This window comes from Leucopleurus acutus, assembly GCF_964270905.1.
Source record: "Leucopleurus acutus genome assembly, chromosome: 2".
Lineage (NCBI taxonomy): Eukaryota > Metazoa > Chordata > Mammalia > Artiodactyla > Delphinidae > Leucopleurus > Leucopleurus acutus.
In genome coordinates this window covers 41,179,043-41,206,268 of record NC_139143.1, presented here as the reverse complement: position 1 = coordinate 41,206,268, position 27,226 = coordinate 41,179,043, and the positions used below count along the sequence as shown (strand labels likewise).

Genomic DNA, 27,226 nt, shown 5'->3' with positions numbered 1-27,226 from the left:
TTGAAAATTTGATGAAATGCAGTATGCCTGGGTCTCCGTGGCAGGACGGGAAAAAGACCTCACCTCAAACAATTTTGGCCTCAAACAAGATTCAGTTTAACTTTTATTTATTTATTCTAATTTTAAATGTTATTTATTTGCTTATTGAAGTGTAGATGATTTACAACAGTTTGACTCAGTATCTTTTACTACTTGTGTGACCTTGGGCAAATTACTCAATTCCTTTTCTGTTTTCATAAAATAAGGATAATAATATGCACCGTTAAGGATTGTCATGAGGATTAAACAAGACAATACCTGGCACAAAGTGCTGGGGTGGGTGGGGGAGGTCTGTTTCCTTCCTCCTCTTTCTGTGATGCTCATATTCACTTAGCCTCCCTCTCTGAACGCCCCCCACCCCCACCCCCCCGCCAACCCACCTTCTCTTTCTTTTCACCAAAACAAAGTGTGATACCCTGACTCCAGGCACGACAGTGGACATATCCGTGTAGTACTAATTTGACAGACTTTGTAATGGAGTTTCCATACATTGCAGTGGTATTTCAGCAAGGTAGCTAAGGATGGTTAGTTCCGTTATGCCTGCACTTTCAGTCATATTCTGGCTACTCTCATCCAGCTGCAGGCATGCAGCTCATCCCTGCTGAGAATGGCCTCTGACTATTGCTATCCTGGTAGACCCCGACTGAGGGTCACATGGGCAAGGGCCCCATGAAGGTGGGGCTGGTGGGATGTGAGCGTGCTACACTGAGCCAGGTGGGCAGCTAGTCCACTCTTCTGCTGAGTGTCCCCATGCTGGGTATAGAGTTGGGCTCTGTCTCCCTTGGGACCTTCCCGTGCGAGTGGGACATAGGAAATGGGAGAAAGGCATTAGGGCGTATACAGGGCAACACAGAAACTGACACGACCCCTCGTCTACTCCCCCATCCGCTAGGTCACTTCCTATTTAGAAAATAAATCTTCTTAACCCCTCCATGTGCAGAGATGCAGAACAGTTGTTTTAACACCAGCCAAGGCGAATGTGTTGCTCTTGTGCCCCAGACACCGGCACCCCCATTTTAATCAGTCATGTCACCCACGCAGCATCAGAGTGTTTGGGAGACACTGAGAGAGTAAAAGAAGAAAGGACGGTTTGAAAGGGTTGACCAGGGAAGGTTTCTGAGGATCTTGAGTTGGGGTGGAAAGAGGAGAGAGAAAGCAGGAGGAAGGGCAAAGTGCCTCCAGCTGCACCCACGGCTTTTCAGGCCCTAAGAGTCAGGCGGGACGGGCAACAGGACTGGGGAGTCTAGACCAGGGCACTGGAACTACCACTATGACAGGTCTAGGGAGTGACCAGGTTGAGGGGAGCCCTAGCTGGGATCCCCAGTGATCTAGCACTGTCAGGGTCACTGCCTGCTTCCCAGTCCCCCCATCTCAGTATCCCTTTCCCTGTGGCTTGGGGATTCTGGACACTGAGGCCATCTCAAAGAGGATCTCATTTCTCAGTTCCCTCTTAGGGCCCTGCATCCTGAGTGGGGTTTCTCCTTTGACCTTGGTAAGAGAGAATCCGTGGTCTCCCCCAGGGTTCAGTGTCCTTGGCTGACCCGGAGCAGGACATCCTTCCGGGCTGCTACCAGGAAGAGTGGAGTGGAACTTCATGGCTGCTGGGTGAGGCCAGGCTAACAGCAGCCAAGGCCAAGTATGGGGAGGGGGTCAGTGACTTAAAGGGACAAGCTGCCTGGTGGGTAGCGCTTGGGGGGACTTGTGTCCTGGAGAGGGGCAAGAGATTCCTGGGGCTCAGGAACTGGGACCAGGGGAGGCCATGGACAGGCAAGGCCTATGCCAGAGATTCACCTCCCCTACCTTTTTTTTTTTTTTGCAGTACGCGGGCCTCTCACTGTTGTGACCTCTCCCGTTGCGGAGCATGGGCTCTGGACGCGCAGGCTCAGCGGCCATGGCTCATGGGCCCAGCTGCTCCGCAGCATGTGGGATCTTCCCAGACCGGGGCACGAACCCACGTCCCCTGCCTCGGCAGGCGGACTCTCAACCACTGCGCCACCAGAGAAGCCCTCCCCTACCTTTTAATGGGTCGTTTCTCCCAGTGCCACTAGAAATTTCCTTTACCACTTCCAGATTCCCTTAGGTTGAGCACCCCTCTCCTCAGACTCTGCTTTTTAAATGCAAACGTCCCTGGGAGGGACTAACACTTTGGCCTCTAACACCCCTGTGTAAATTAGTATCAGATGTTTGGTGGTGTTTTGTTTGTGTGTGTGTGTGTGTGTGTGTGTTTCTGGTCTGAAAGAAGGGGGCTACTTGAGAGCTGACACCCTTTTCTTTTCCCACCCTGGTTTGTGAGGACCCCAGGGCTTCTCTACTCTGCCCTGACCTAGGAAATAACACCTGTCCCTGAGGCTGTCCAGAAGCCAGGTGACCTTTGGACAAAGGCCCTCCTGGGCTCTTGTGTCTGGAGTCTCCTTCCCTGGCATTTCCCTCCCCGGTGCTCTCCTCACTGGCCCAACCTGTCCCCGAATGCTGGAATGTGGACAGGGAAGGCCCAGAGCTGCCCCTGGAGCTTAGAGGTCCTGTTTTCCTTTTTCTTCTGGTTCAACTTTCCTCTACTCAGAGGCAAAAAATATACAAATCAATTTTCACTGCAAAGTAAAGGAGCTGTTACAGTGGAGGATTCCTGGACTGAATGTCAATATTATGACATAGTATGAGTGTGTTTCGTGTTTGGTAATTGCAATCTTTGTTGCGGTCATCCATTTACAATGCTTGGTGTCAGTTTATTTATCTCTTGTAAAAATAAAATACAGTGTGTGTGTGTGAGTTGTGGGAAAAAAATTATTAAGTTTATAGATAGAATAGGATTTGGTGTCTGAACTTAAAAGCTTAAAGAAAAAAAAATACTTCATTGCTTAAAAAAAAAAACCAACTTTCCGTCTACTTTTCTCAGGCTTCTTTGCCAGTGGCGCTAAGGCTATCACCTCGTGATGTCTAGGCCAGCTTCTTCTCCTGCCCTTAGGGAGCTAATGAGGGAGTGAGTCGGAGGGTGCGGGAAGGTGTGCAGTTTGTGTGATTACTGTGGCTCTGGGTCCCTGGGAGTGACTGCAGTCTATCAGGGATTTTCTCGATTTGGGGAGTTAGCACTGATTGCAGATATTCTCTATTATCAGACAGCATGTCAAGATTGCTAGTTTAGGGACTGTGGTGGCAGAGGGACAGTGGGCAGGGCTTGTGGACAGTGGCGCAGAGCCTCCCTACCAGGAGGGCAGGAAGGAGCTTGCCCTGGGCATGGTGTGGCGGCTGGTCTTTGCTCCTCCGAGGTTCCCATGGATGACTGGCTCAGTCTTTTTCTGCTCGACTGCCGTTTACCCTCTTCCGAGCCAAGCAGGTGGCTGTCAGCTGCCCACACAGCCTGTGCTTGCCCCCTGGCACAGGCAGTGCCACTACACTGGGGCTGCTGGCCCCACCTTCTCTACTCTGTAGAATTGTTCTGGGGACCAAGTCCCTCGGTCCTTCTCGTCCCAGGCTCTGGCACATTCAGTGCCAAGTGTGTACTCATGGGATGGAGCGCAGGGCTGGGGCCAGTGTTGTTTTTGAGGCCCAGCACCAAGTAGCCTCCCCACATTGGTTCTGTGGGCCCTTCCCGACTCTGCTGTGGCTCTGCTGTGAGACACAGGGCAAAGTCACTGACCCTTTGTGGGCCTCATTCTACTAGACAGTAGGACCCTGTCATGGGGAAGAGAGATTACCGTTTAGATGTCTAAGAAAGGTGCTACCAGAAAATAACCAAAGAATTGTTATAATTGAATGAATTGGAGACACTCCCTAAAGATCAGAGTGTTGATTCCCAGCAAAGATGTCATTCTTTTGGAGGATGGTCTCACTGGCATTCTTCGGTAGACTCTGGTTAGTCTGATGCCTCTGTAGTTACCCTGAGATACATCCCCATCCCCTTGCCATGGGGCTGGGCTGTAATTTGAAGTCTGCTCAGGGCTGCCTCCTTCCTCCTTGCAGACTCTGATGGGTTAGCCCCACCTAGCTTGTGAGGACCTGGGGAGTCTGGACCTGAGCCGTGAGGTGGAGGACATTGCCTCTCATCTCTCCCCTCCGGTGAGTCCTCCAGGCAGAGCAGAGCCTTGCTGGCGTTTTGGGTCCTCGCTTTGGTGCCCCGGCTGGACAGGAACAGCTGTGACCTGCTTTCTGGATTCTGCTTAATGGGCTGGCCTCCTCTAGTGAGTTTTCCCAGCCCACGAAGGAATCCTGGAGAAGTGGATTCCAAAGGGCATGAGCTGGGGAAGCTGGACTGGAGATTCAGCTATAGGTGACAGAGGCGACAGTCCGAGCCTTGCAGGAGCCCTTGGTTTGCAGCAAGCAAGTGGCACGGAGAAGGGCTGCCGTGTCCCCATGCCCTCCTCCACCCACTTCCTTACATCCTCCTCCCAGAGGGGCTTCCTTTATGCTTCAGGAGTCTACAGGGCCTTCAGAGAGGCTAAGGTTTCCTAGATGTTGCTGTTTGCAAATGACAGGTGGTTTTTCTCATGTGGGTGGGCTGGTGTGAAGTTTGTCTGTAAAGAAGTTTCCTCAGGAGTCCTCTCAGCTGGAGGCCAAGATTATTAAGGGAAGGTCATCCTGGGAGCTCCTCTTTTCCTCTGCTGTCCTGTCCACCACCTTTCTCTGGAGGGTCGAGGAAACTGGAAGAGTAATTCTTAACCACCGTGCTCCTTGGAGGAAACCCGGCCGATCTGAGCTAGAAGGCCTGGAACTTGGGGCTGCGGTGGCTGAGGGCAGGGGGTGGAAAAAGCAGGAAGTGTGACTCAGACAGAGGGGAGATGTGGCTGTTCTGGCTCCTGGGATGGTTCCTGGCCAAGACCTTTCTTTCCTTTTTGCCAAACGTTCCATTCAGCTGATTGCCAGTTCCTGGTCCCTGCCATCTTAATCGCCAACTCTAGGAAGGAAAGTTTTGAGAGGAGCCACGAGCTGCCTCACCTCTTCCATCACTGACTCTCTTCGTACCCAGATCCAAAATCTACAGGGTGTGTGCTAGGAGCTGTGATCTCCAGGGATTCCGTGTGTGTGTGTGTGTGTGAACAGAACAGCTGCACAAATGGTTTCTGAACTGGGACCGAGGACTCAGGACTCTGAATGCAAACCCAACTGATGTAACTGTGTCACACAGCCTCCTGTCCCTCTGCTCTCTTAGGACCCAGGTAGCCCTTTATTAACTCTTGTGTCCACTTTGGCTTCAATTGGTGGAGAGTCCGGGTAGGCCCAGGAAAGAGAGAAATGGAAAGTAAGTTCCAGTAGCAAAACTGAACCACATGGGGCTGCTTTAATTTGGCGGAGAGGATGCTAGAGAGGGGCTGTATGAGTGGGAAGAAAATGCAAGCAGTTATAGTCAGTCTCCTCACATTTGGATTAAGTGAGAACCACACAGAGAGAACATAGTTAAACAAGAGAAAGACTTTGTTGGTGAGTGTGACTCAGTGATGGGCCTGACATCAAAGAAGCTTGTAGAGCTGTATAAAACCTGTAGGTTCTCAATACGGAAGCAGGGATCAGCTGCACATCTGTTTGAGGCAGGGAGCTGACCTACTTGACTTATTGTTATACCTTCCTGCTGGAGGAGTCGTATTCCTGGCACAGGGCATGCTGACTTCCCTGTTGGAGCTGGGGCTGTGGGAGGGGAGAGGTGGAGCTGGGCAGCAGAGTGCGGAGTGAGGGGTGGGGGATGGGTACCTGGCTGCAAAACCAGTGGGATTTGGGGTCTGGGTAAGTGTGGGTGCTGGGGGTAGATAGGGGCAGGGTCCTCTCAGAAGAGAAAGCTCTGGGATCCAAAGGGATTAAGTCCTTAACCCCTTGAACCATTCTGTCCTGAGAGGAGGTACTGAAGGTCTCTTCCTAGGGCAGTCCTAGAACTGAGTCATCTTCCCTTAGTAAAAACTACTAACAGGCTGGGGGCTTGAGACCCTCCATATTTTTCACCACCTTTCTCCATAGCTCTCCATTTCCCCTGCTCAGTGAAGATGGGTCAGGACGTGCAAGGTTCCCTGCTTTGTGCCCGAAAGGGGAGATTGAATTATTTATGATACATCTGTCACCTTTGTTAGACTGTAAGCTTCCTGGAATTGTGCCATGGTCATCTGAATACTTCTGGGTCTAGCATGGTACCTGGCATGTAGCTGGTACTCACCGCCCATTAGAATCCAGCTCTGTGGCTCAGGATTTGGGGAGATGACCGAGACCCGTTAGTCTGTCCCGAGCAGGGTAGTTCTCATACGGTGCCGTCCAGCAAGACAACAGGAAGCCCTCTCCACCCACAGCTGGTGCCATTGCTGGACCCTGGGGCCCCTCCCTCTCTGGCACAGGCATGGAACAGAGCCAACTCACTTGAGGGAGTGCCCTCTCCTTTCTCTCCATGCTCTGACTCTGAGCCATTGTGTGGCTCTGCCCTGACCCCCTTCCTCCCCCTGTGACCTCCAGCCATCTGTTGGCAGCTGTGTGGGCTGAGTTTGGTGCCGCCTAGACCCTGGCACCGACCTGCTTGGCCATAAGCATGCCCTCTTCCTTTACCAGCTGACTGCCTGGTGCTCTTTGGGGTTCCTTTCCCCAGTTCCGTCCTGTCTTCCTGGTAGTTCTGAAACCCTAGTCTTTGGTGTCAAACTTTGCTGCACATCTGAATTGCCTGAGGGGCTTTGAAATGTTCAGAGTCCAGGGACTCACCCCACTGAATCAAACCCTCCAGGAGAGGGGCCAGGAATTTGTATGTTTGAAGAACTTTCCAGATGATAATTACAACCATTCAAATGTGGACCCTATATTAGATAATATTATTGTTAAATAATAACAATTACAATTTAATGTATTGTCAACGTTAAATTTAGCTGGTATGCTAACTGGCATTGTGTTTACATCAGAGAATGTCCTAGTTTTGTAGAGATTCAGGCTGAAGTATTTAGAAGTGAAGTGTTTGCATCTTAATGTTTGAAAATGTTAAGCAGAGAAGGAGAAAGTGTGCTCAAATGTGGGGAAATGTTAACAATTAGTGCATGCAGGTGGTGAAAGGAATCTGGCTGAAAATGGTCTTTCAGATGGCTTCCATCTACTTTCTGAGAGATGGATACTAGAAGAGAACACAGCTAGGGCCACCAAGGTGCACGACTCCAGCAGGCACCGTTCTCTTTGTTGTGGTAGAAGGTGTCATTCACGTAGAGTACAGTGTGTGGGTGCTCCGTGGAGTTGTGCAACAGAGCGGTACTGGCCCCAGCCTTCTCTTCCCGGATGAGCTGCAGAGTAGCAAAGACCCCAGGCCCTCGTCCACTCCAACTCTTCCCTGGGACCTACATGGATATTTGCTTTCTTACAGAATCCCTAGTAACCCTTGAGGACTCAGGCAATAGAGAATTTGTCAACCCAGCAGAGCCTGGCAGGGAGGGAGCTGAACTGGGGAAGAGAATGGGGGAGGCAAGAAACACGAGGCTCTGATTCCTAAAATACTTTGTTTATCCCCACCCCTCCTGGAAGATGAAATTCCGGGCGGAAGCCGGCTCCCTTTAGCTGCAGGTGGTTGGGACTGGTTGCTCCTGCCTTTCCTCTTTCCCTCTCTGCATTTCCCCTGTGCCTGGCTGCTGCCCTGAACCTTCACCCTACCTTAGGGCGGGCTCTCCCGGTCCTGGTGTTCTGGCCTTGCGGGGGATGCTGCTTGTCCTGCCTCCTCACCATGGATCCCTCAGCATCAGAGCGAGCAGAGCACTGCACTTTTCGGAAGGTGCAGCTGCCGGTATAGCCCCGGGTGCAAGATGGGCTGGGCCTCCTCTGCACAGCTGACAGACAGTCTGGTGGTGTCCTGGCGGGGAGCCAGGGGGCCGGTGGTTAGAGAGGGGTGGCTCAGCTTTCCGTGTTTGAATTCCAGTCTGGGAAGAGCCTTAGGAGCTGGGCCTGCTGGATCTCCCTCGGGTCTTTTTTTTTTTTTTTCCCCTCAGCCGCGCCGTGTGGCTTGTGGGATCTTAGTTCCTACATCAGGGATTGAACCCGGGCCCTCAGCAGTGAAAGTGCGGAGTCCTAACCACTGGACCACCAGGGAATTCCCCCTCAGGCCTTTCTTCTCTTTCCTCCCAGGGCTAACGTTGGCGTCCTCTGAGAAATGTGACTGAAGGGAATCAATAGGTCAGAATCAAAGAATCCCAGGGCTGGAAGGCACTTTCTGTGGGGGTCTTGTCTATCTACCCACCTGCATTTACAGATGCCAAACCTGGTCCTGTTAGTTGAAACCCCGTCCTACTTTTGAAGGATCCCCAGGGAAGGACCCCACCTGCATCCTGATCACACATCTCTATGTCTGAGAATTCTTACCACCAGAAAGCTCTACCCTTATATCCCAGTTGAAGTACATTTTCCTCAGTGGAAATGAGGTGATTTTGGAACTTGAGGATCTTGGTGGGAGATGACAGATTCATACACTTTATTTTATTTTATTTTTTCGGTACGTGGGCCTCTCACTGTTGTGGCCTCTCCCATTGTGGAGCACAGGCTGCGGACGCGCAGGCTCAGCGGCCATGGCTCACAGGCCCAGCCGCTCCGCGGCATGTGGGATCTTCCCGGACCGGGACACGAATCCGTGTCCCCTGCATCGGCAGGCGGACTCTCAACCACTGCACCACCAGGGAAGCCCCATACACATTTAATTTTGAATAAAATGTTTCAAGATGATATTTGAGGTATATACAGGTTGCTATTGGGAGCGTGAAGGTGGGGCACATTGTTGAATCTGGAGGTTCAGAGAGGGCTTCTTGAAGAACTTGATGTCAGAGCAAAGTCTGAGCAGTTAGAATCACATAGGCAAAGAGCGTTGGCAGTTGGGAAGGGCGTGCCCTGGAGCAGGAAGGTACTGCACGAAATCACGGAGGTATCAAATGCGTGGTTCTGAATGGTTGGAGATGAGAGGGAGATGGGGGCTGGTGATAAAGGCCTTGTAAAGGAATCAAATAGAGAGCCTTTGAAGGGGTTTAAGCAGAGTGAGATGATCAGATTTACACTTTAGAAAGAGCCCTCTGACTGCTCTGGGGAGCAAGCTTTAGAGAAGGAAAGATTAGGAGGAGGAAGGACTGTTTGAAGGCTATTGTAATAGCCCAAGTGGGAGAAAATACGGGTTTAATTAGGGCAGCAGCAGTTAGCATAGAAGGAAGGACTAGATTTGGGAAGTATTAAGAGGAAAAGTTGGCAGGCTTGGTGATTGGATATAGGGTGAAAAGGAAGGAGGAATCCAGGATGACCGTCGGGTTCCTAGCTTGGGTAACTGGATAGTGCCTTTCACCCAGATGGGGAACCAGGAAGGAGGAGAAGGTTGTGGGAAGGAAATAAGAAGGTGATAGTTCAGTTTTGGACATCTGGGGTTTGAGACATGGGTGGGCATATCACCTTGATGGGGGAGACACACATTTGGAATCATCAACACGCACGTGATGTGAGTGGGAGAACAGATGAGACTGCCCAGTGGGGTTGTCACATTAACAGAGGCTGAGAATAGAGTCCTGAGCCAACACCAATATTTCAGGGGTGGACAAAGGAAGAGGAGGACAATGACAGAGGTGGAGAACATGAGAGAGTAGTGTCATGGAAGCCAGGGGGTGGAGGATGTAAGGAAGAAGGGAATGGTCTGAGAGCCAAGTGCAGCAGCAACGTCTGGGCAGATAGAAATGCCTGTCTGCCCAGGCATTTCTGGGTGGCCTGGGCATTGTTGTTGGGGCATTTTAGTGTAATGTTGGGGGCAGAAGTCAGATTACAGTGAGTTGAAGAGTAAATAAGGGAGAATTGAGAAACATCGTGTGTCTTCTGTGAAGCTTGACTGGGAAGGGAAGGAAGAACAGGGAGGGTATGAGCTGAAGGACAGAAAGGCAAGAGAAGGTGCTTAGGGTGTAGGGTTCTGGTTTTTGTTCCTTCTTCTTTTTCTTTTTAAGGCTAGAAGAAGCTTGATCATGTTTATGTGCTGAAGAGAGAGACCCAGTTAAGGAGAAGAGGTGAAAGTACAGGAGAGGGAAGGGAGGTTGGTGGAGCATCAGCCTAGAGGAGATCCAGTGTGGGGGGCAAGCGCCCTGGAGGCTCTGGAGGCTTCTACCTCAGTGGGAAGCGGGGACCTGCTTTCCCTGAGACCAAAAGGAAGAAGGGGAGGCCAGGAAGTTCCCTGGGGGCACAGTGGTTAAGAATCCACCCACCAATATAGGGGACACGGGTTCGAGCCCTGATCCGGGAAGATCCCACATGCCGCGGAGCAACTAAGCCCATGTGCCACAACTACTGAGCCTGCGCTCTAGAGCCCACGAGCCACAACTACTGAGCCCATGCGTCACAACTACTGAAGCCCGCGCGCCTAGAGCCTGTGCTCCACAACAAGAGAAGCCACTGCAATGAGAAGCCCGCGCACTGCAACGAAGAGTAGCCCCCGGTCGCCGCAACTAGAGAAAGCGCGCACGGCAATGAAGACCCAGCGCAGCCAAAAAATAAATAAAATAAATAAAAAAGGAAAAAAGGAAGGGAGGCCAAATGCAAGTGTGGTTAAGTTAGTAGGGAAGAGAGGCAGGAAAGCGAGAGAGATTATTTCCAATGGCCTCGGTTTTTCTCTTCACAGTGGTGCCTGGCTAAGGCCAGTGTTACTACTCTGCTTGTCCCAGCTTGGGGCTGAAAATACAGTTGTTCTCTGGATTAAAAGGCTTAATCTCAGTTCACCTTTGAGCATTTATCTTGTGTCTCCCATCGAAAGCACTAGGCCCTCCTTTTCCTGGGCCCAGTTTCCCAACTCTGGGCAGCCAAGTTCTGGGTATCTTCATCTGCGCATCCAATTCCTTTGAATTTTAAATAGCAAGACTCCCTCTTACCCTCTGTGGATAAAAAGTGATCTATAAGGAGCTGTTGAAGCGTGGAGAAACTCAACAGGCAGAGAAATCAGCAGAGAGCAGCTTTCTTATGCCCTGAAGCTGGGCTTGGGCTATTCCATTTTGGGGAAAATACTTCCTAAGACTCACTGAGCCAGCCTGTGCCTGATGGGTGCCCCAGGATCCTGGAGGGGCACCTCAGGTTGAGGGATACTCTTGTCCTAACTCCTTTGGGGTCTGATGGAACTTACCACCCACGAATCTGTCTGAACTTTTTCCCTATTGATGCTTTCAATTTTCTAGTCATGAGGAAGGACGTGCTTCACATGTTTGTTACCTGCTGGGTAACAGTACAATAAAATGAAGGATTTTTGATAATTTTATGCAATCGTGAACTTCGCAGCTGCTGGTGAGAAGGGTCAGAAACCACTTACTAAACAATCGCCTGCCCCAACCTAATCTGAAACACATACACACACAGGTCCATGGTTCTCAGCTTCAGCTACAGAATAGAATCTCCTGGGGAGTTTAAAAAAATACCACTGCCCTACTGCAGACCAATTAAATCAGAATCTCTTGAGAGTACCTGGGCTTCAGTACTTTTAAAAAATTCCCCCAGGGTTTCGAATGTGCAGCCAGGGTTGAGAACCACTGGGCCAGCTCGCCTTGTCGTTGCAACCGTGCCTTCAGTCACGGCTTCTAAAGGAAAAGGGTACCAACACTGGAGTGAATGAAGGGGCTGCTCGTGGCCAGAGGCAGCCGGCTGGCAGGTGGCGGGTGTTCTCTGCCTGTCTGGCTTCCTAAGGGCTGAGGGAAATCAGTATTTCGGCACACCTGTACTCCATCAGGTGCCCGGGTCTCACCTGTTGGCAGACTTTGTTTTATTGACTCATATCGGTGCATTTTGGGAGGATCTTAGTGCAGTCAGAGTAGCTGTTTCATAGGGCTTTGTTGTACTTTTCATTTATAGCTTTATTGAGGTATAGTTGACATATAATAAACTGTACATATGTAAAGTGTGCAACTTGATAAATTTTGACATATGTATATACCCGTGAAACCACAATCAAGACAGTGAACATTTTCCTCGTCCCCAAAGTGTCCTTGTGCTCCTTTGTAACCCTCTTTCCACCCCTTCCCAGAGAGCCACCGATCGGCTTCCTGTCACTGTAGATTAGTTTTCATTTTCCAGAATTTTATATAAATGGAATCCTACACACTCATACTCTGACTTCTTTTACTCAACATAGTTATTTTGACATTCATCCATGTTATTGCATATGTCAATAATTAATTCCATTTTGTTGCTGAGTAGTATTCAGTTGTGTGGACGTATCATATTTTTTTTAATCCATTCACCTGCTGATGGACATTAGGTTGTCTCCAGTTTTGTTTGTTTTGTTTTTTTACATCTTTATTGGAGTATAATTGCTTTACAATGGTGTGTTAGTTTCTGCTTTATAACAAAGTGAATCGTGTCTCCAGTTTTTTGATGTTACAAATAAGACTGCCGTGGATATTCATATACAAGTCTTTGTGTGGACATATACTTTCATTTTTCTTGGGTAAGTAATTAGGAGTGGGATAGTTGAGTCATATGGTAGGTGGATGCTTACCTTTTCAAGAAGCTGCCTATTTCCCAAAGTGGTTGTACCATTTAAGGTTCCCCACCAGCAGTGTGTGAGAGCTGTCCTCTTTATTTATTTTATTAAAAAAAATTTTTTATTGAGGTATAGTTGATTTACAATGTGTTAATTTCTGCTATACAGCAAAGTGACTCAGGTATACATATATATATTCCTTTTCATATTTTTTTTCCTTATGGTTAATCACAGGATACTGATGATAGTTCCCTGTGCTATAACAGTAGGACCTTGTTGTTTATTCATCCTATATATAATAGTTTGCATCTGCTAATCCCATACTCCCAAACCTCCCCCGACCCGCGCCCCCCTTGGCAACCACAAGTCTGTTTTCTATGTCTGTGAGTCTGTTTCTGTTTAATAGATATGTTCCTTTGTGTCATATTTTAGATTCCACATATAAGTGATATCATATGGTATTTGTCTTTCTCTGTCTGACTTACTTCGCTTAGTATGATAATCTCTAGGTCCATCCACGTCGGAGAGCCGTCCTCTTTAAATTGACTGAAGAGCCCTTGTCTCCATCTTTTCCTCTTAGCTGATACAAGGTGCCTCCTTCTTTCTTCGGGGTACCTGTGAGCGAGATGAGGATGGGATTTAGGGACCAGAAGTGGAAACATGTATAGATGAATGGAAGGGTAGATGGATGTAACAGATAAATAAAGTTGTCTTGGTGTCTCTTTTTTTCTCCATCTTTCTGTTCCTCTCCATCTGTTGTAGGCACTCAAGAAACAGGCAGTGGCCCAGATGATGCCACCCAGTCAGATTATTGACGCGCCTCTTTTTGTGACCGAATGATTGCTATTTTTCCTCCTCACTTGCAGGGGCCCAGACACCATGCCACAACCCTGCAGAACTGACATTGCCAGGAAGTAGAAGACTTCCTTGTTTCCTCTGTCCCCCATCCTCACCATGTCTTCGACTCAGGGCAGTGGGGATCACTGGAAGTCACTGGAGTCTGTGGGCATCAGCCGCAAAGAGCTGGCCATGGCCGAAGCCCTGCAGATGGAGTATGATGCTCTGTCCCGGCTTCGGCACGACAAGGAGGAAAGCAGAGCCAAGCAGAGCACAGACCCCTCTCTCATCAGCTGGGATGAGCCTGTCCTAGACTTCTACAGCAAGCCAGCGGGAAGGCGGAAGGACCTCAAGCTCTTACGTGGTCTCTCTGGCTCTGACCCTACCCTCAATTACAACTCGCTCTCCCCACAGGAAGGGCTGCCCAACCACTCTACCTCCCAGGGCTCCCAGCCTGGCCCAGATCCCTGGCCCAAAGCCTCCCTGGCCGGAGACTATCTCTACATTTTTGATGGTTCAGATGGGGGGCTCTCTTTGTCCTCAGGACTGGGAGACACAGACGACTCTTTGAAGAAACTGTCCCCACCTCCTCTGCCTCCCCGAGTCTGTATCTGGGACACTCCTCCCCTGCCTCCCAGAAAGGGGTCCCCCTCATCCTCCAAGATCTCCCGGCCCAATGACATCAACACTTTTTCTTTGGTCGAACAACCTCCAGGCAAACTGCTGGGGCATCAGCTCCTAGAAGAGGAAGAGGAGCTGGGAGGTGGGGGTCCAGGGCGCCTACTGGGGTCCATGGACTACGACGGTATCAATGATGCCATTACACGGCTCAACTTGAAGTCAACCTATGATGCAGAGATGCTGCGGGACGCCACCAGGGGCTGGAAGGAGGGCCGGGGACTCCTGAACTTTGGCAAGGACACTCCTGGAAAACCTGTGGCCCGGAGCAAGACCATGCCCCCTCAGGTGCCCCCCCGCACCTACACCTCCCGCTACGCCAACCGGAAAAATGGGACATCTGGCAAGAACCTCCAGATTTCTGCAGCTCCGGTGAGGACCTGATTATGTTTCTTCTGTCCCCTTTCCCCTTGTCATTCAGAAATAGAATCCCCCTTTCTTCTTTGCTGTCCAAACCACAATCTGCTCCACACTCACCCCTTCAGTCCTCTCCTGCCCTCTGCTTCTGACATTGGGCCCCCGGGCCGTGGTGGGGGAGGGAAGAGGGACACTAATAGAGAAGGCTCCTTTTCAGGGCTAGTTTTGTGTATCTTGGCCAAATGGTCCTTCTGGGGGCAGGCGTTTTGGAATACCCACTTCGTGATATAAGGACAGAACTGGGGTGAGGGGATACACTGTTGACGGCATGGCCGAATGGCCTTGTGCACTGGGGTGGGTTCCTTCTGCTTTCTGACTTTCTGCTCTGCCAAAAATGCTGCGTGGTGATGAGGTTCCGTCATGATACTAACCGATGTTTAGTGCTCACTAAGTCCCAGACCCTGGTCCAGTCCCCTCAGCAACCCTGCCTAATGATCCACAGTGGCTAGCCCTGCTCTGTCTCACCCCAAAGCTCCATTGTTCTCACTCGCTAGCTCGCTGGCTCTCTCTGCGTCACTCCCTCTGTCTCTCTCCCTCCCTTTGTCTCTCCCCCTCTGTCTCTCTCCTCCCTGTCCTCGTGTGTGTGCCCCCACACATCTCTCTCATTGTGATAAAATATACATACCATAAAATTTACTATCTTAACCAACTGTAAGTATACAGTTCAGTGGCATTAAGTACATTCCCACCGTTGTGCAATCCTCCCCATCATCCGTCTCTTTTCACGGTGAAAATGTTAAGAAAAAAGTGTGCAGTATGACAGTAATTATTTCACTTTTATCGGTATATAGTATAAAATAGAAAACTCTCTGCACAGAAGCATGGCGTAGGTTCCAGGGCAGCTTTGATCTTTTTCTGGTTTAAAAAGTGTCAGCAACATCTCCATGGGCGGGACCTGAAGCCTGCTTTGTGTTTTGCACTTGGAAACCCTGACCCCAGGGGAGTCAAGAGGCACCCCTGTGGCTGATGAGTTCTGTCCTGACAGCTTTCCACCTCATTCCCTCCCTGTTTCCTCCTTATCCATTGTCTAAGGGACCCTGGGGCTTTCCCACCTTGTGTCCCAGCAGTTGGGATCCTTCACAACTCTGGAAAAGCCACGTGGTCCTTCCTTCCTGTGCTTCGGCTAGGAGAGTCGCCCAGAGCAGAGGCAGCTCCTGGGTTAAGTCACAGCTCTAGAGCGCAGGGCTTTTTAAAGGACTTGCTCTGAGAGGTGGGGCTGTTCCTGCTATTTATAGGGACAGGGAGATTCTGTTCTGCACAGCTGGGCCTGCTTGCGCAGCGGCAGGCCACCCTGGTAGGTGGTCACCTCTGTGGCTCGCTCTCCTGCTTCCCCCCCACTCCCTCGCCCTTCCCCCATCCCCTGTGTGTTATCAGAGTTCTGGGAGGGAGCTTGGTCCAGAGTCTCCTTGAAGAAGCTAGGGCAAAGCAAAAAGCCCTTGCCAGTTCTTAGGGGGAAATGCGGCCTTGGTCTTCCCCACCCCAGCTTGGTGCGGGGGCTCATCCCACTGGGAGGGGCGGCCCCTCGGGCTCTCAACCCATACCACCGCCCCGCCTTCACCGGGCTTCCAGCCGGAGGGACCCACCTTATCCCAGGCCTGTGGAGCCAGCTAAGGAAATGGTTGGCTCCAAATGCCAGCCTGGTACCCCTGCTGCCAGCCTCTGCCCTGCAGATCCCCCCAGCCAGCATCGGGCGATGCCATCAGGGCCTGCCAGCAGGGCAAACGTAAGTGGCTTTTGTTTTCTTATGGAGCCAGTGAGTGGTACTGAAAGGCATGAAAGTGGCCTTCAGCCACCACTCTGTTCTCCACCCTCCTTGCCTTCCCCTCCTCTTGCTGTCTCTCTGTCTCTGTCTGTCTCTGTTGCTCTCTCTATCGCTCTCACTTTTGTGGGTTAGTTGCTGACAGTGGTACTATTGTTTTGACTGGGACACAGGCATGAACTTGGCAGAGCCAGGGCCTCCCATGCCAACTGCCCCCACGGCTACCCTCCCTTCTCTGCACCCGCTCCATGCTCACCCAGGGGAGCAAGGCCAATGAGAGAGGGTCACTCAGAGGAAACAATCTGGATATTCAAATGAGGAGCTCAGTTGCTGCCATCTGCCCCGAGGGGGCGGGGAGGACAGGAGAATAGCCAGGGGGAGGCTGAGAGGTGAGGCGTTGCGTGTGTGCACACTGGCTCCCCGGAAGTATCCGCCTTTACCGGATGCAGGCCGGCGCTCTGTCAGAGCTGTCACCTCATTCCCTTGCAGTGGCCTCCCTGGTGGCTCTGGGCAGGCAGGCCGAAACCTGCCACGCACCAGCTCCTCCCTGCAGCTGTGCTGCAGGCCTTGTTCGAGGGCTGCTTTAGAACTCCTCATGGGTGACTGAAAACAGCTCTGTGGTGGGAGACAGTTTGAGGTCTTGTCTGTGAGAACCCCACCAGCACACACATGTTCTTGGATAGGAAGTGGGGCCCAGGAAGGCTTCCTGACATTCCAGCTCTTGGGGACCAGAAGACTTGAGAGCCAGGAGGAGCTAAGCCTTCTTCCCGGTTCTTTCCTGCCCAGAAAGCTGCTTTGACGCTCTCTTCCTCAAGTAGTGCTTACTGGGAACGCACATGTGTCTGAGTCATTGCCTCCATTCACGGTCTCTCGGTCTCTCTCTGAGTTGGGTCCCTGGGGCTTACTGTGGATGTTGGAGCTTTGCCCAGGGCTCAGCTTCCCTGGGGACGGTTTGGGCAACCCCTTGCTCTGGCCTCAGTGGTGGGACGGGGAACAACAGCTGTCTGCTCAGCTCCCCTCCACGCCTCTGGGAGCATCCCCCAGAAAGCCAGCCCCACGGCCCAGCGTGCCGGGAACCACCTGACCTGCAGGGTTGAGCTTATTAGACACTGGCCTCTCGGGAAGGAGGTTCGGCCACACTCATGTCCATCCCACCCAGGCTTCCAGACTCAGCTAAGGCATCAAGCACTCTTTCACCTTGGCTCTTGGTCTGCCAGGACGGCAGATAAATATATTCCTGGATTTCCCACATGTTTTTTTATGCCCCTTTCACTGGAAAGTCTTTACACCTAGAGTTTAAGAGTTTAGGCCTAGGAGCCTGCGGGAAGGGGATGGCATGAGGGAAAAGGCACTGAGTAAGTTGCTCTTCTCTTAAAGGTGGGCTCCCGGCCCCACGCCATCGCCAATGGCCATGAGTTGTTTGAGGTCTCAGAGGAGAGAGATGAGGAAGTTGCTGCATTCTGCCACATGCTGGATATGTAAGAGTTAAAGACTGGGGGGTTGGGGAGGGTTGTGGGCGCTGGGGAGGAGAGTCACCCCTTTCAGAACTTTCTAGGGAGGAAGAAGAGCCATATTTAATACATCTCAATTTACAACTATGGGATGCTTCCTGCAACCGGTATTTGCAGGCTTTTTGGAATCTTAGAAGTTTCACACTTTGGACAAAATTCAGGAAACCTCGATCTAACAGTCAAATTGTTCCAATCACTTCAGGCTCAGCTGCCTTTAGGAACAAACACACCCCAGATGGAGATAAGAGTGTAATCTTATCTGGGGCTAAAAGAGAAAGAAAGTGGAAAATTTTTCCGTGGAAAGCTGTGTGGTTTTAAAACTATCCTTAATGTTCAACTCAGCTTGGGAAACATTTTGCAACTGTAACAGATGTATCAAGAACAGGGTTTCCCCCAGCTGCTTCCCCACTGCCCCCATCCTGGCCCACAGACCCACGGGCTGAGTGGGGATGGAGGGGTCCTTGGGCCTCAGGACGGGAGGTCCCAGCAGGCCTCTTGTTGACCATTCTCTCTGAAGGCACAGCGACGGTCCTTCTCCCTCTCTTCCTGCACAGCCTCCGATCTGGCTCTGATGTCCAAGACTACTCCCTCACTGGGTATGTCTGGAGCACTGTCACCCCAAGCCCAGAGCACCTCGGGGATGAGGTTAACCTGAAGGTGACCGTGTTGTGTGACAGCCTGCGGGAGCCGCTCACTTTTACCTGCAACTGTAAGTTAGTGGGGAGTCGGTGTGAGCATCCCTAAAGGTGGGGCAGGGGTGACGGTGTTTTGACTGTGTGGGGTCTTTTGCCGTCGATTCCCAACCCCAAACTGTGTGTTTGCCTGCTTTATCTGGTTGTTGATGGCTCTGGGGGACGGGATCGGGATGAACCCCGCCTGCCCCAGTGCCCCCCTCATTGCTTCCCCTGCCTCTCCCCTTGCAGGTTCCTCCACTGTAGACTTGCTCATCTACCAGACCCTGTGCTATACCCATGATGAACTGAGGGGTGTCGATGTGGGTGACTTCGTGCTAAAGCCCTGTGGGCTGGAGGAATTCCTGCAGAAGTGAGTGCACTGGTGGGGACAAGCGGGCAGGAAGTGGCACCTGCCTTCTAGGTAGTAGGCTTCTGAGGGGGCTTCACCGGGGTGGTGCTGGGCTCGAGGCCTGGGGCTGGCAGCTCCCTGCCAATCCCACAGTAAGGACTCCTGCTTTCTGGGCATACTGTCAGCCACGTCATACTTCCCCCAGGAGCTCGGTCTTCCAGCGGGGTTGGCTGGCTTCCTGGGCCAAATCTGCTGTGGAAAGAGCTTGGAACTGGGATTAGACAAAGACTAAGTCGTATCTGCTTGCAGACTTCTGCGTGTGGAGGGATGTGTGTGTGGGGGCGGGAGAACTGTGTGGGGTAGCTTCTCCCGCCCTAGATTATGTGTGGGGTCTTTATGGCCAAGGGCTGGAGGAGGACTGGGCAGAAGCGCCCTGTGGAACTAGCGGTAAAAATCCCAGTTGCTCTCTCCTCCCCCTTCCCCTGCCGACAAGCCTTTCCCCCACTGGCATGTGCAGCTGTTGTGCTCCTTACCAAAGGCTCGCCTCCAGCTCCTCTGCATCCAGTGGCAGCAATCCCCTTTCCACTGCCCTGGGACTCTGGGGTGCTGGGGTGGTGGGAAGGGGGACTGGACCCCTCAGGTGGTACAGCTGTGTGGCAGGCTGTAGAGTCAGCCAGAGGCCAGCAGATAAGGAAATAAAGAGAGCTGCTTTCCTCCCTAAGCTTCCAGTTGCCTACTGGCCACTTGGTGAAGCAGATCTTGGGAGTGGGGGAGCAGAGGCCGGTATCTCAGGTCTGAGGGGTGCGCGATGAGGGCCACCACTTGCTCTTTCTCTTATATGCAGGTCTAGATGCAAGGATGGTTGATCTATGGCTAGAGCAGTTCTTGGCTGGTTTCTTTAACCTTAGGGATATTGTGGGCCCTTCCTGGCCTCTGTGCCCTCAACTGGAAAACTGAGAGAAAAGAAGGGGGCAGGGCCCTACGTGGCACACCTCCAGGGAGCACAGTTCAAATGTGTATCGCTCTCCCCTAGAGGAATAGAGGGGGCCCCAGATTCAGGGGCTCCTGGCGCAGAGCACCTGCCACTGTTGTAAGGGAGCAGGGGGCATAATGGGTCACATCAACGCAGCTGGTTTGGGTTCCAGCTGCCACTTGCTCGTTGTGGAGCTCTGACCCTCAGCTGCTTCTGTACAATGTAGCAAGGGTTAAATATGAGGATCACCCAACGAGCGATCAGTAAATATTCCCAGGGAAGGACCAGTCCAAAGAGAGGATGCGGATTAGATGGGTACTGTCATTTCCCTTGCAGCCCCCTAGTCCTTGAGCCCCCAAGTCCAGAGGTGGTAGATAAGCCGTCAGCTTCTGACATCTTGCCAAGACTCAGGTGGAGTGTTCCAGGCGAGGTGGAGAAGGATTGTTGGTCCTAGGGTCATGCCTCTCCCACTCTAACTTGAATGCACACAGAGGAAGGCCTTCCACAGAGAAGGTCAAGCAAGTCCCTGGGGGACCTGTGTCCATCACTCTTGGTCCAGGAGCCCCCTCCTCCACCAAGGCTCTTCTCTTCCCTCCCACACAACAGAAAAGCCCAGACCCCTGAGCACAAGATAGCTGCCTTGGGTTGGGGGTGGAAAGGACCCTCTGGGGGTTCCAGAAAGCTGCTAGTTCCCAAGGAGGCCCTGTGTTTCCTACCCTTGCTTAGAAAAGGGACTGACGCTGAGGGGGAGTGGCGGGTCCAGGATGCAGGCTGCTCTCAGATAAGAACCTTGAGACAGTCCCCGGGGAGGGTTGGGTTTCCTGCCACCTCCCCCACCCCTGACGTACTCTTCCTTCCTCCCAGGGCACTCCCACCAGCCCCACCCCACAGCCCAGCCTCTCCCACCCCCAGGTTTTGACTGCAGCTCAGTCTTAGCAGGTTGGGGTCTAAATCAGAGGCTTGGCGCCTCCGGATGTGGAAAACCCACTTACGTCCTAGCTGGACTCGACTGGCCTCCGGCCCAGGCACCTCTGCTGGCTTCTGCACAGAGCCCTATGCTTTGCTCCTTTCCTCTCCATTTCTGGCCTAGATTCCCAGCTCTGCTGAGGAAGGAAGTCCCTTTCCGGCTTCTGTTACCCAGCTGCTGGGACATGGCCCAGGCCTGCAGTGCTGGCCTGCAAGTGGGACTCAGCCTGCCCCTTCTCCTTGGCTTCCTTTCTGCCTAAGGTGTGATCTGGAGGGAGGAAGGGGCTGGATCACCGAGGGACTCCCTAAGCCGCCTTCTCTGAAACTTGGGGGTGGGGCGGGGGTCTCACCTGAGCAGTGGGAATAGCATGCTGGCAGTCTGTAAAGATTTACCTTGTTATTCACCATCGCAGGAGCCACAGAGGGAGGTGAGAAGCAGCACTTTGGTGGGTTAGGGATGATAGACCTGGAATCTTGGTGGCTTTGGTTGGTTGGTCCCAGCACCCAGTTGGTCATGGTGGGGGATGTGAGACTTAGGATCACAGTGTTGGGGGGATAGTGTCACCCATTGAGCTCCACACCCAAGCCTGAGCACAGGCTGGCTTCTTTTGTGTCCTGTGTACCAAAGCCAAGAGGATGGGGTTTAAACACTGCCCCTGAGAAATCTCTTTGTTCTCCACTCCCTCCAGAAGTTCCCGCCCCTAGAGTGAACCAGTGATAATGGTAATAAATACCTAGGAAAGTCATTGTTTGTGCAGACCAAGGGTTAAATGTAATAGGTGGCATTTCTTTAGACAGACCTCTGTTTCTTTCCCCAAGCTCTACCATGACATCTCCTAAGAGCTAAGGTAGGGGTACATGACAGGTATACTCCCCCTTCACCTTTCCTCCCCCTTCCTCCTGTTTCTCTCTCCCTGAGGCTAAGGTATGCATTTCCCTTGAAAGTCCCAGTGAGCCCCCAGAATGCTAATGGCCTTGTCCCCCTGTCCCACCAGCAAGCACGCCCTGGGCAGCCACGAGTATATTCAATACTGTCGAAAGTTTGACATCGACATTCGGCTACAGCTGATGGAGCAGAAAGCTGTACGCGGTGACCTGGCCCGGACGGTTCGTGTGTGGTGGGGAGGCTGATGGCTGCGTGGGGATGGGGAGGTAGTGGGCAGAGGGTGATATGGAATACCTTGGGCGGACATGGGGCAGTAGCACTGCGCTGTGATACAGGCACCACCCTTCTCTGAATAGGGCACTTCTTACACAGGTGAATGATGACCAGAGCCCCTCCACCTTGAACTACCTCATCCATCTGCAAGAGAGGCCGGTCAAGCAGACCATCAGCAGGTGAGAGTGGGCACCATCTCGGATGTGGCCCAAGCCCGAACCGTGAGGGGACCCTAGCAGATACCCCTGCTTGCCTTTATGCCAGGGCCAGGGGTTCTTGCAGGTGTTGGGGCCCAAGAGTCTTAGAGGAGAAGATCCCCACTTCAGGGTATGTGACATCTCTTCCCTCTAGTCCTTTGCCACATTCTCCAGGTAGAAGGTAGCCAACTAGAAAGGACTTGCCGGCCTTCAGTCTTCATGGGACCTAAGGGAAGAGTGGGAACCCCTTTAAGCCAGAGTCTGATTCCTGAGCCGTGGAGAAGGAGGGAGAGGATGGGTCTTCCAGTACACTGGGTCTGTTCTGACATCTTCTATGACCTTTCCCTGTCCCCAACTCCCCAGGCAGGCCCTGAGTCTTCTGTTTGACACTTACCACAATGAGGTGGATGCCTTCCTGTTGGCTGATGTGAGTACAAATTCTGGGGCTGGCCCAGCTGCCCAACGCTCCTCCCTTCCTCTCCTCCCGTCCTCCTGGGATCAGCTCACACTGGGGATCTGGAGTAGATACTGAAAATCTATTAGCAGAGCACTTTTTTTCATTCCCCTAGCACATGGGCAAACCACGACTGCCAGCTCTTGGGCAGCTGGCCAGTGTGTATAGAAGGGTTGTGCTCCTCTGTAGAAGTAGGTCAGGAACCATGCCCTGATCCTATCTCTGGAGTAGGGCATCTTCAAAGCTAAGGGACATAGAGTTGTCGCCCTGCTGCTGAACTTGAGCGTGCACTGGAGTGTGCGTCCTGTGAGCAGGGCCCAGGAACCTCTGATTTGAGAGGTTCTGATGTGCTGGTGTCACAGGTGGAAAACCGTCAGAGGTAGAGGGTCCCAAAGGTAGGGAAGGGCCAGGACTCTCCTTACGTGGATTCACATGGAGTTTTAAGCCTCAAAACCATGAGAATAAACATTTGCTCCACATGTCGTGAAGTTGAAGAAAATCAGACAGTGACCTTCAAAAACAATCCCTGTCTCACTGATCCTGGTATAGTGGTCACATCCTTTTGGGAGAGTTCAGCTTTGTATCTAGCTCAGCCCTCCACCGACTACCAGAATCCCTTCTCTAGCAGCCTCTGCTTGAAAATTTACTGTGATGAGAGGGGAGTTCTCTGAACACCTTTTTTTGCACTAGTCTGGCCCTCTGTTAATGGCTACTGTGGATGGAGAAGCATAAGAATTGTCTTAGCCTTCAGGGAGCTTGTGTTCCTGCCAGAAAAATGGAATAGTAACGTAAAGCTATTAGTAGACAGAACAGGTTGGTAATGAGTTAATCAGGGGCTCTTGGAGAGTGATAGAGAGGGGAACTGTCCAGGGAAGGCTTGGGGAAGGAGGGTGGAGTTTAGCTGGTCCGTGATTTGCATTTACTTAGGTAATCAGGGTAGGACAGGTAAGGGGATTCCAAATGAGAAAACTGCAGGAGCCAAAGTGCAGAGGGCAGGGCATGGCCATGGTCTGAGATGAGACCCATCTGGACATTCTTGACAGTAGTAGGAGAAATGAGGCTGCGTGGGCAAGTGGGCCCTCAGTGTGATCTCTTTGGTCCCCCTGCTAGTCCCTGTGGATTGATTTTATTAAAACTGCATGTCTCTGGGGGAGACCCTGCATGTGTTTGTATAGTATAAGCAGACTGTAGCGGACAGAGGGAGGCTGGGAATAAGAGGAGTTCAGGCAGCATGGCTGAAAGCGCTGGGGAACGTGGGCTTGGCTCCTTTAATTCAGCAGGAGCTGTGTGTGGTTCACTAACGCTGGATGTTTGAAAATAAAGCATGGATTCCACTGGTTACTCCTGAGAGTCATGGGCCGCTACTCCTGCCGGCTCATTCCTTCAACACTGTGGGTGCTGGAGGCTGAGTGCTAGCCTGCCAGCCTCACTGTGCCGCCTCCCACAGGGCGACTTTCCACTGAAGGCCGACAGGGTGGTCCAGTCTGTCAAGGCCATCTGCAACGCCCTAGCCGCTGTGGAAACCCCTGAGATCACCAACGCTCTCAACCAGCTGCCCCCCTGCCCTTCCCGAATGAAGCCTAAAATTCAGAAGGTAACGGGGCCCAGAGCACTAGCGTGGGGAAGGAGGAGAGGAAAATTCCCCGGAAACCAGGTGACTAGGTGTCCACTTACTAAAAGGCTCTTCTCTCAACCTCCATCTTTTATGTTTGAACATTCAGTCACAGAGTTTTGGGGAGATAGATGCCAAGTCTGTCACCTCTTGCTGAGGATGAGAGTGGGCTAGGATCTCCCCCCGGGACTGACTGCCGGGATCCCAGGCCAGCAGAGGCTTTGTTCACAGTCACTGTGGTGCTGCCTGCCAGTTTTCGTACCCAGCAGGGTGCAAGACCAAAATCTGCCCCGAGCCGGGGATTTGGGACTCCGCAGCGGGGGCTGTGTGCTGTGCAGACGGGGCCAGCCAGCATGATAGGTGCTGTGATCTGTAGTGGGGTAGCCTGAGGGCTGGCGTGTTTCATTTGGGTGGACACGGTGATTTTATCCTTGGTCTGGTTCACTGTCCCATCACACGAATCTGGTACAAACTGTTACTCTATCCTCCCTGGGGAACCTCTGCTCCTCAAATTTCGGTCCAGTCTGGTCCAGATGAGCACAGCTGTGAAAAGCCCTTCTTCCAGCTGTGACGGAAAAGGCCATGGCCCTGAAGCTCCCCTCCCTCTCCTTTTTCCCCAATAGGATCCCACCGTCTTGGCTGTGAGGGAAAACCGAGGTAAGGGAGCTGCTCTCTTCATCCAGAAGGGGCAGCTGAAAACTGCAGTCTCTGCCCAGATTCCTTTTTCTCCCTGGCCCCTTTGATTTATGGGTCCAGGTCTGCCTCTGTGTGTGTATGTGTTTTCCTATATGAGGCGTGGACGCAGCTGGAGAGCACATTTCTTTCCACAAAATGTTTTCTAGTTATTTTTACTAGTTATTCCTGTGGTGTCCCTGGGAGATGGTGATGAGGCGGTGTAAGTGTGAGGGTAGGCGTGGTGGGGCAGAGTTAGCCCTGGGTTCCAGATGGAAAAACTTTCACTTGGGTAGGTTGTGAGCTCCTAACCCCTGTGTTTCCAACTTTGAAGGGGCCTGGGGAGATGGTGATAAAGAATTTTTCCCTAGGATTCCCCCTTAAGTCTTGCAAGCAGAATGTTGCCCTACAGAGCTCGTATCTCTAGGATTCTTGGTCAGTGATTCCCAGTGTTTCAGATTTCGTGGACCAAAAAGCATTATTTTGGGGACCAACATAGAATTATCAGTTTTTATTTTACTAAGCAATGACTTCTTTTAAGTAACTGGTAACTATTATTCCCACTACTTCCTAAAAGAAAGGACGTTTTACACTAAATAAGTAGCAATACATAAAAATAAGGACAATTTTAAAACTGAGGATCTGTCATTTTACGAGAAGCTCATGACGTGCTCCTGCTTCATCACAGATGGGTGACTGGCATTTGGGGACTACTGTCCTAGGGTATCCCACCTTAGCCAGTGCCATGACAATAAGATGGGGCTTGTTGAAGCCTCACTATTCTTCCTTCTATCCCCTTCCTTTCACAGAGAAGGTTGTGGAAGCCCTGACAGCTGCCATCTTGGACCTGGTGGAGCTGTACTGCAACACGTTCAATGCAGACTTCCAGACAGCGGTGCACGGGAGCCACAAGCATGATCTGGTCCAGGAGGCCTGCCATTTTTCTGGGCCCCTGGCCTTTACGGTCTATGCCACCCACCGCATCCCCATCATCTGGGCTACCAGGTGAGCACTGGGCTGAATGGCCTATAGGGAGCAAGCTGAGTTAGACTTCAGGTGGCTTTTCCTGTCCGCATGTGACCCCACTGTCCTAAATTTAGGATCTGTGGCATTATGGTGCGCTGTGGCTGAGGGGATGAGCCCACTGAGAGGGAGACTGACGGGCTGGGACATCCCAGAGGAGAGAGAAAAGGCAGCAGCGGTCAGATCTTGTCACTCCCTCTCAGCGATGGCTGCCTAGGCATCCCTGCCCCCTCCCATCCAAGGCCAGCTGATGGAGACGCTGCGACAGATGGCCGCTTCCCAGATCTGAGTGCATGCCTCACGGCCAATGACTGCACTCCCCTGCAGATGTACAATGGGAGGGGGCGGGGAGGTGGGAGATGACCCTTTGTCTGGCGTTCCCTAGGCCTGCAAGGGTGGGTGGAGGAGGACGTTAACTTGGTAATCCTGAGCTCCTCTCAGGGTCCCCCAGCATCCCAGGCCTGGGGGAATAGGCCTTTGGCTCCACCCGACCCCCCCCCCCCCCCCCCCGCCCCTCTCTTCCCAGACCCCCTCCCCCTCCCTTCCCCTTCTCTCTTTGTTCCTCACTTAATGTATTCCTCTGGGCGATTGGCGGAGAACAAAGGAGGCAGCCTGGGAAACCAGGGCCTTCTCTGACCTCTTCTGTCAGGCACCTGTCACGAGCTGCAGGGACTCCCATGTGTTGGCATTCATTTCAGCATATGTCGTTTTTCATCCCCCACGCTTCTCACCTGCGCATGCGCATGTGCGCAGGCGTGCCCCCGGACACCCCATGGGCTGGAGCTGGTTCTAAGGAGGAGGCTGCATGGCTGCTTCCCAATAAAGAAGGGAGAAAAACCGAGGGCTCAGCATGGAACCTGAAACTGGGCAGAGAGATCCAGATCCAGTTGCTTTTCCCGGAGCACACTTCCGCAAACCCGATTTGGCTGTCCTGTCCCTTGACCCCACGTTCCAGTCCCACAGATCAAGAGTCTTACAAGGGAAATGGTGTTTGGCATAGTTTGGGTGACTGCGATGAGGTCTGGGAGCTGAGTGTCCTGACCTACGCCCTTTCTCTTGTAGCTATGAAGAGTTCTACCTCTCCTGCTCCCTCAGCCATGGCGGCAAGGAGCTGTGCAGCCCCCTGCGGACCCGAAGGGTTCACTTCTCCAAGTACCTCTTCCACCTCATCATCTGGGACCAGCAGTAAGACCTCCCGCCAGGCTCCAGTGCCCACTGCAGACCCTCTCAGCCTCCTGAATGCCCAGATTAAACCAGGCTCTGTCACGAACCCTAACCAAACAAGCCATTCAGACTCTTGAGACTCCACTTCCCTATCTTAAATGGGGACAAGTGTAATTTCTACCTCTCAAGTTGTTATGAGTTTCCAATGAGAAGTATCCATAAAGGCTTGTTGTAAACCATAAAGGACCATATAAACATTAGTTTTAATAATAATTCATTGTTTTGATCTTGTCTCCCTTAAAAGGTTTAACTAGTCTGAGGGAGTCTCATCTT

At 52.0% G+C, this 27,226-nt stretch overlaps 1 protein-coding gene across 1 annotated transcript in view; it reads left to right on the top strand.

Annotated features, from left to right (window-relative positions):
- Window positions 1-27,226, top strand: part of PIK3C2B (phosphatidylinositol-4-phosphate 3-kinase catalytic subunit type 2 beta) — a gene marked incomplete at its 3' end in the record, with an annotated part of 59,467 nt that overhangs the window by 6,848 nt on the left and 25,393 nt on the right. Inside the window, exons 2-12 of the mRNA XM_082833742.1 lie at window positions 13,315-14,335; window positions 17,517-17,617; window positions 18,205-18,359; window positions 18,574-18,694; window positions 21,608-21,719; window positions 21,871-21,950; window positions 22,332-22,395; window positions 23,870-24,016; window positions 24,658-24,691; window positions 25,516-25,711; window positions 26,792-26,914. Of these exons, the coding sequence (XP_082689868.1) occupies window positions 13,403-14,335; window positions 17,517-17,617; window positions 18,205-18,359; window positions 18,574-18,694; window positions 21,608-21,719; window positions 21,871-21,950; window positions 22,332-22,395; window positions 23,870-24,016; window positions 24,658-24,691; window positions 25,516-25,711; window positions 26,792-26,914 (2,066 nt within the window). The 5' untranslated portion in view covers window positions 13,315-13,402. The remainder of the gene's footprint in view (window positions 1-13,314; window positions 14,336-17,516; window positions 17,618-18,204; window positions 18,360-18,573; window positions 18,695-21,607; window positions 21,720-21,870; window positions 21,951-22,331; window positions 22,396-23,869; window positions 24,017-24,657; window positions 24,692-25,515; window positions 25,712-26,791; window positions 26,915-27,226) is intronic.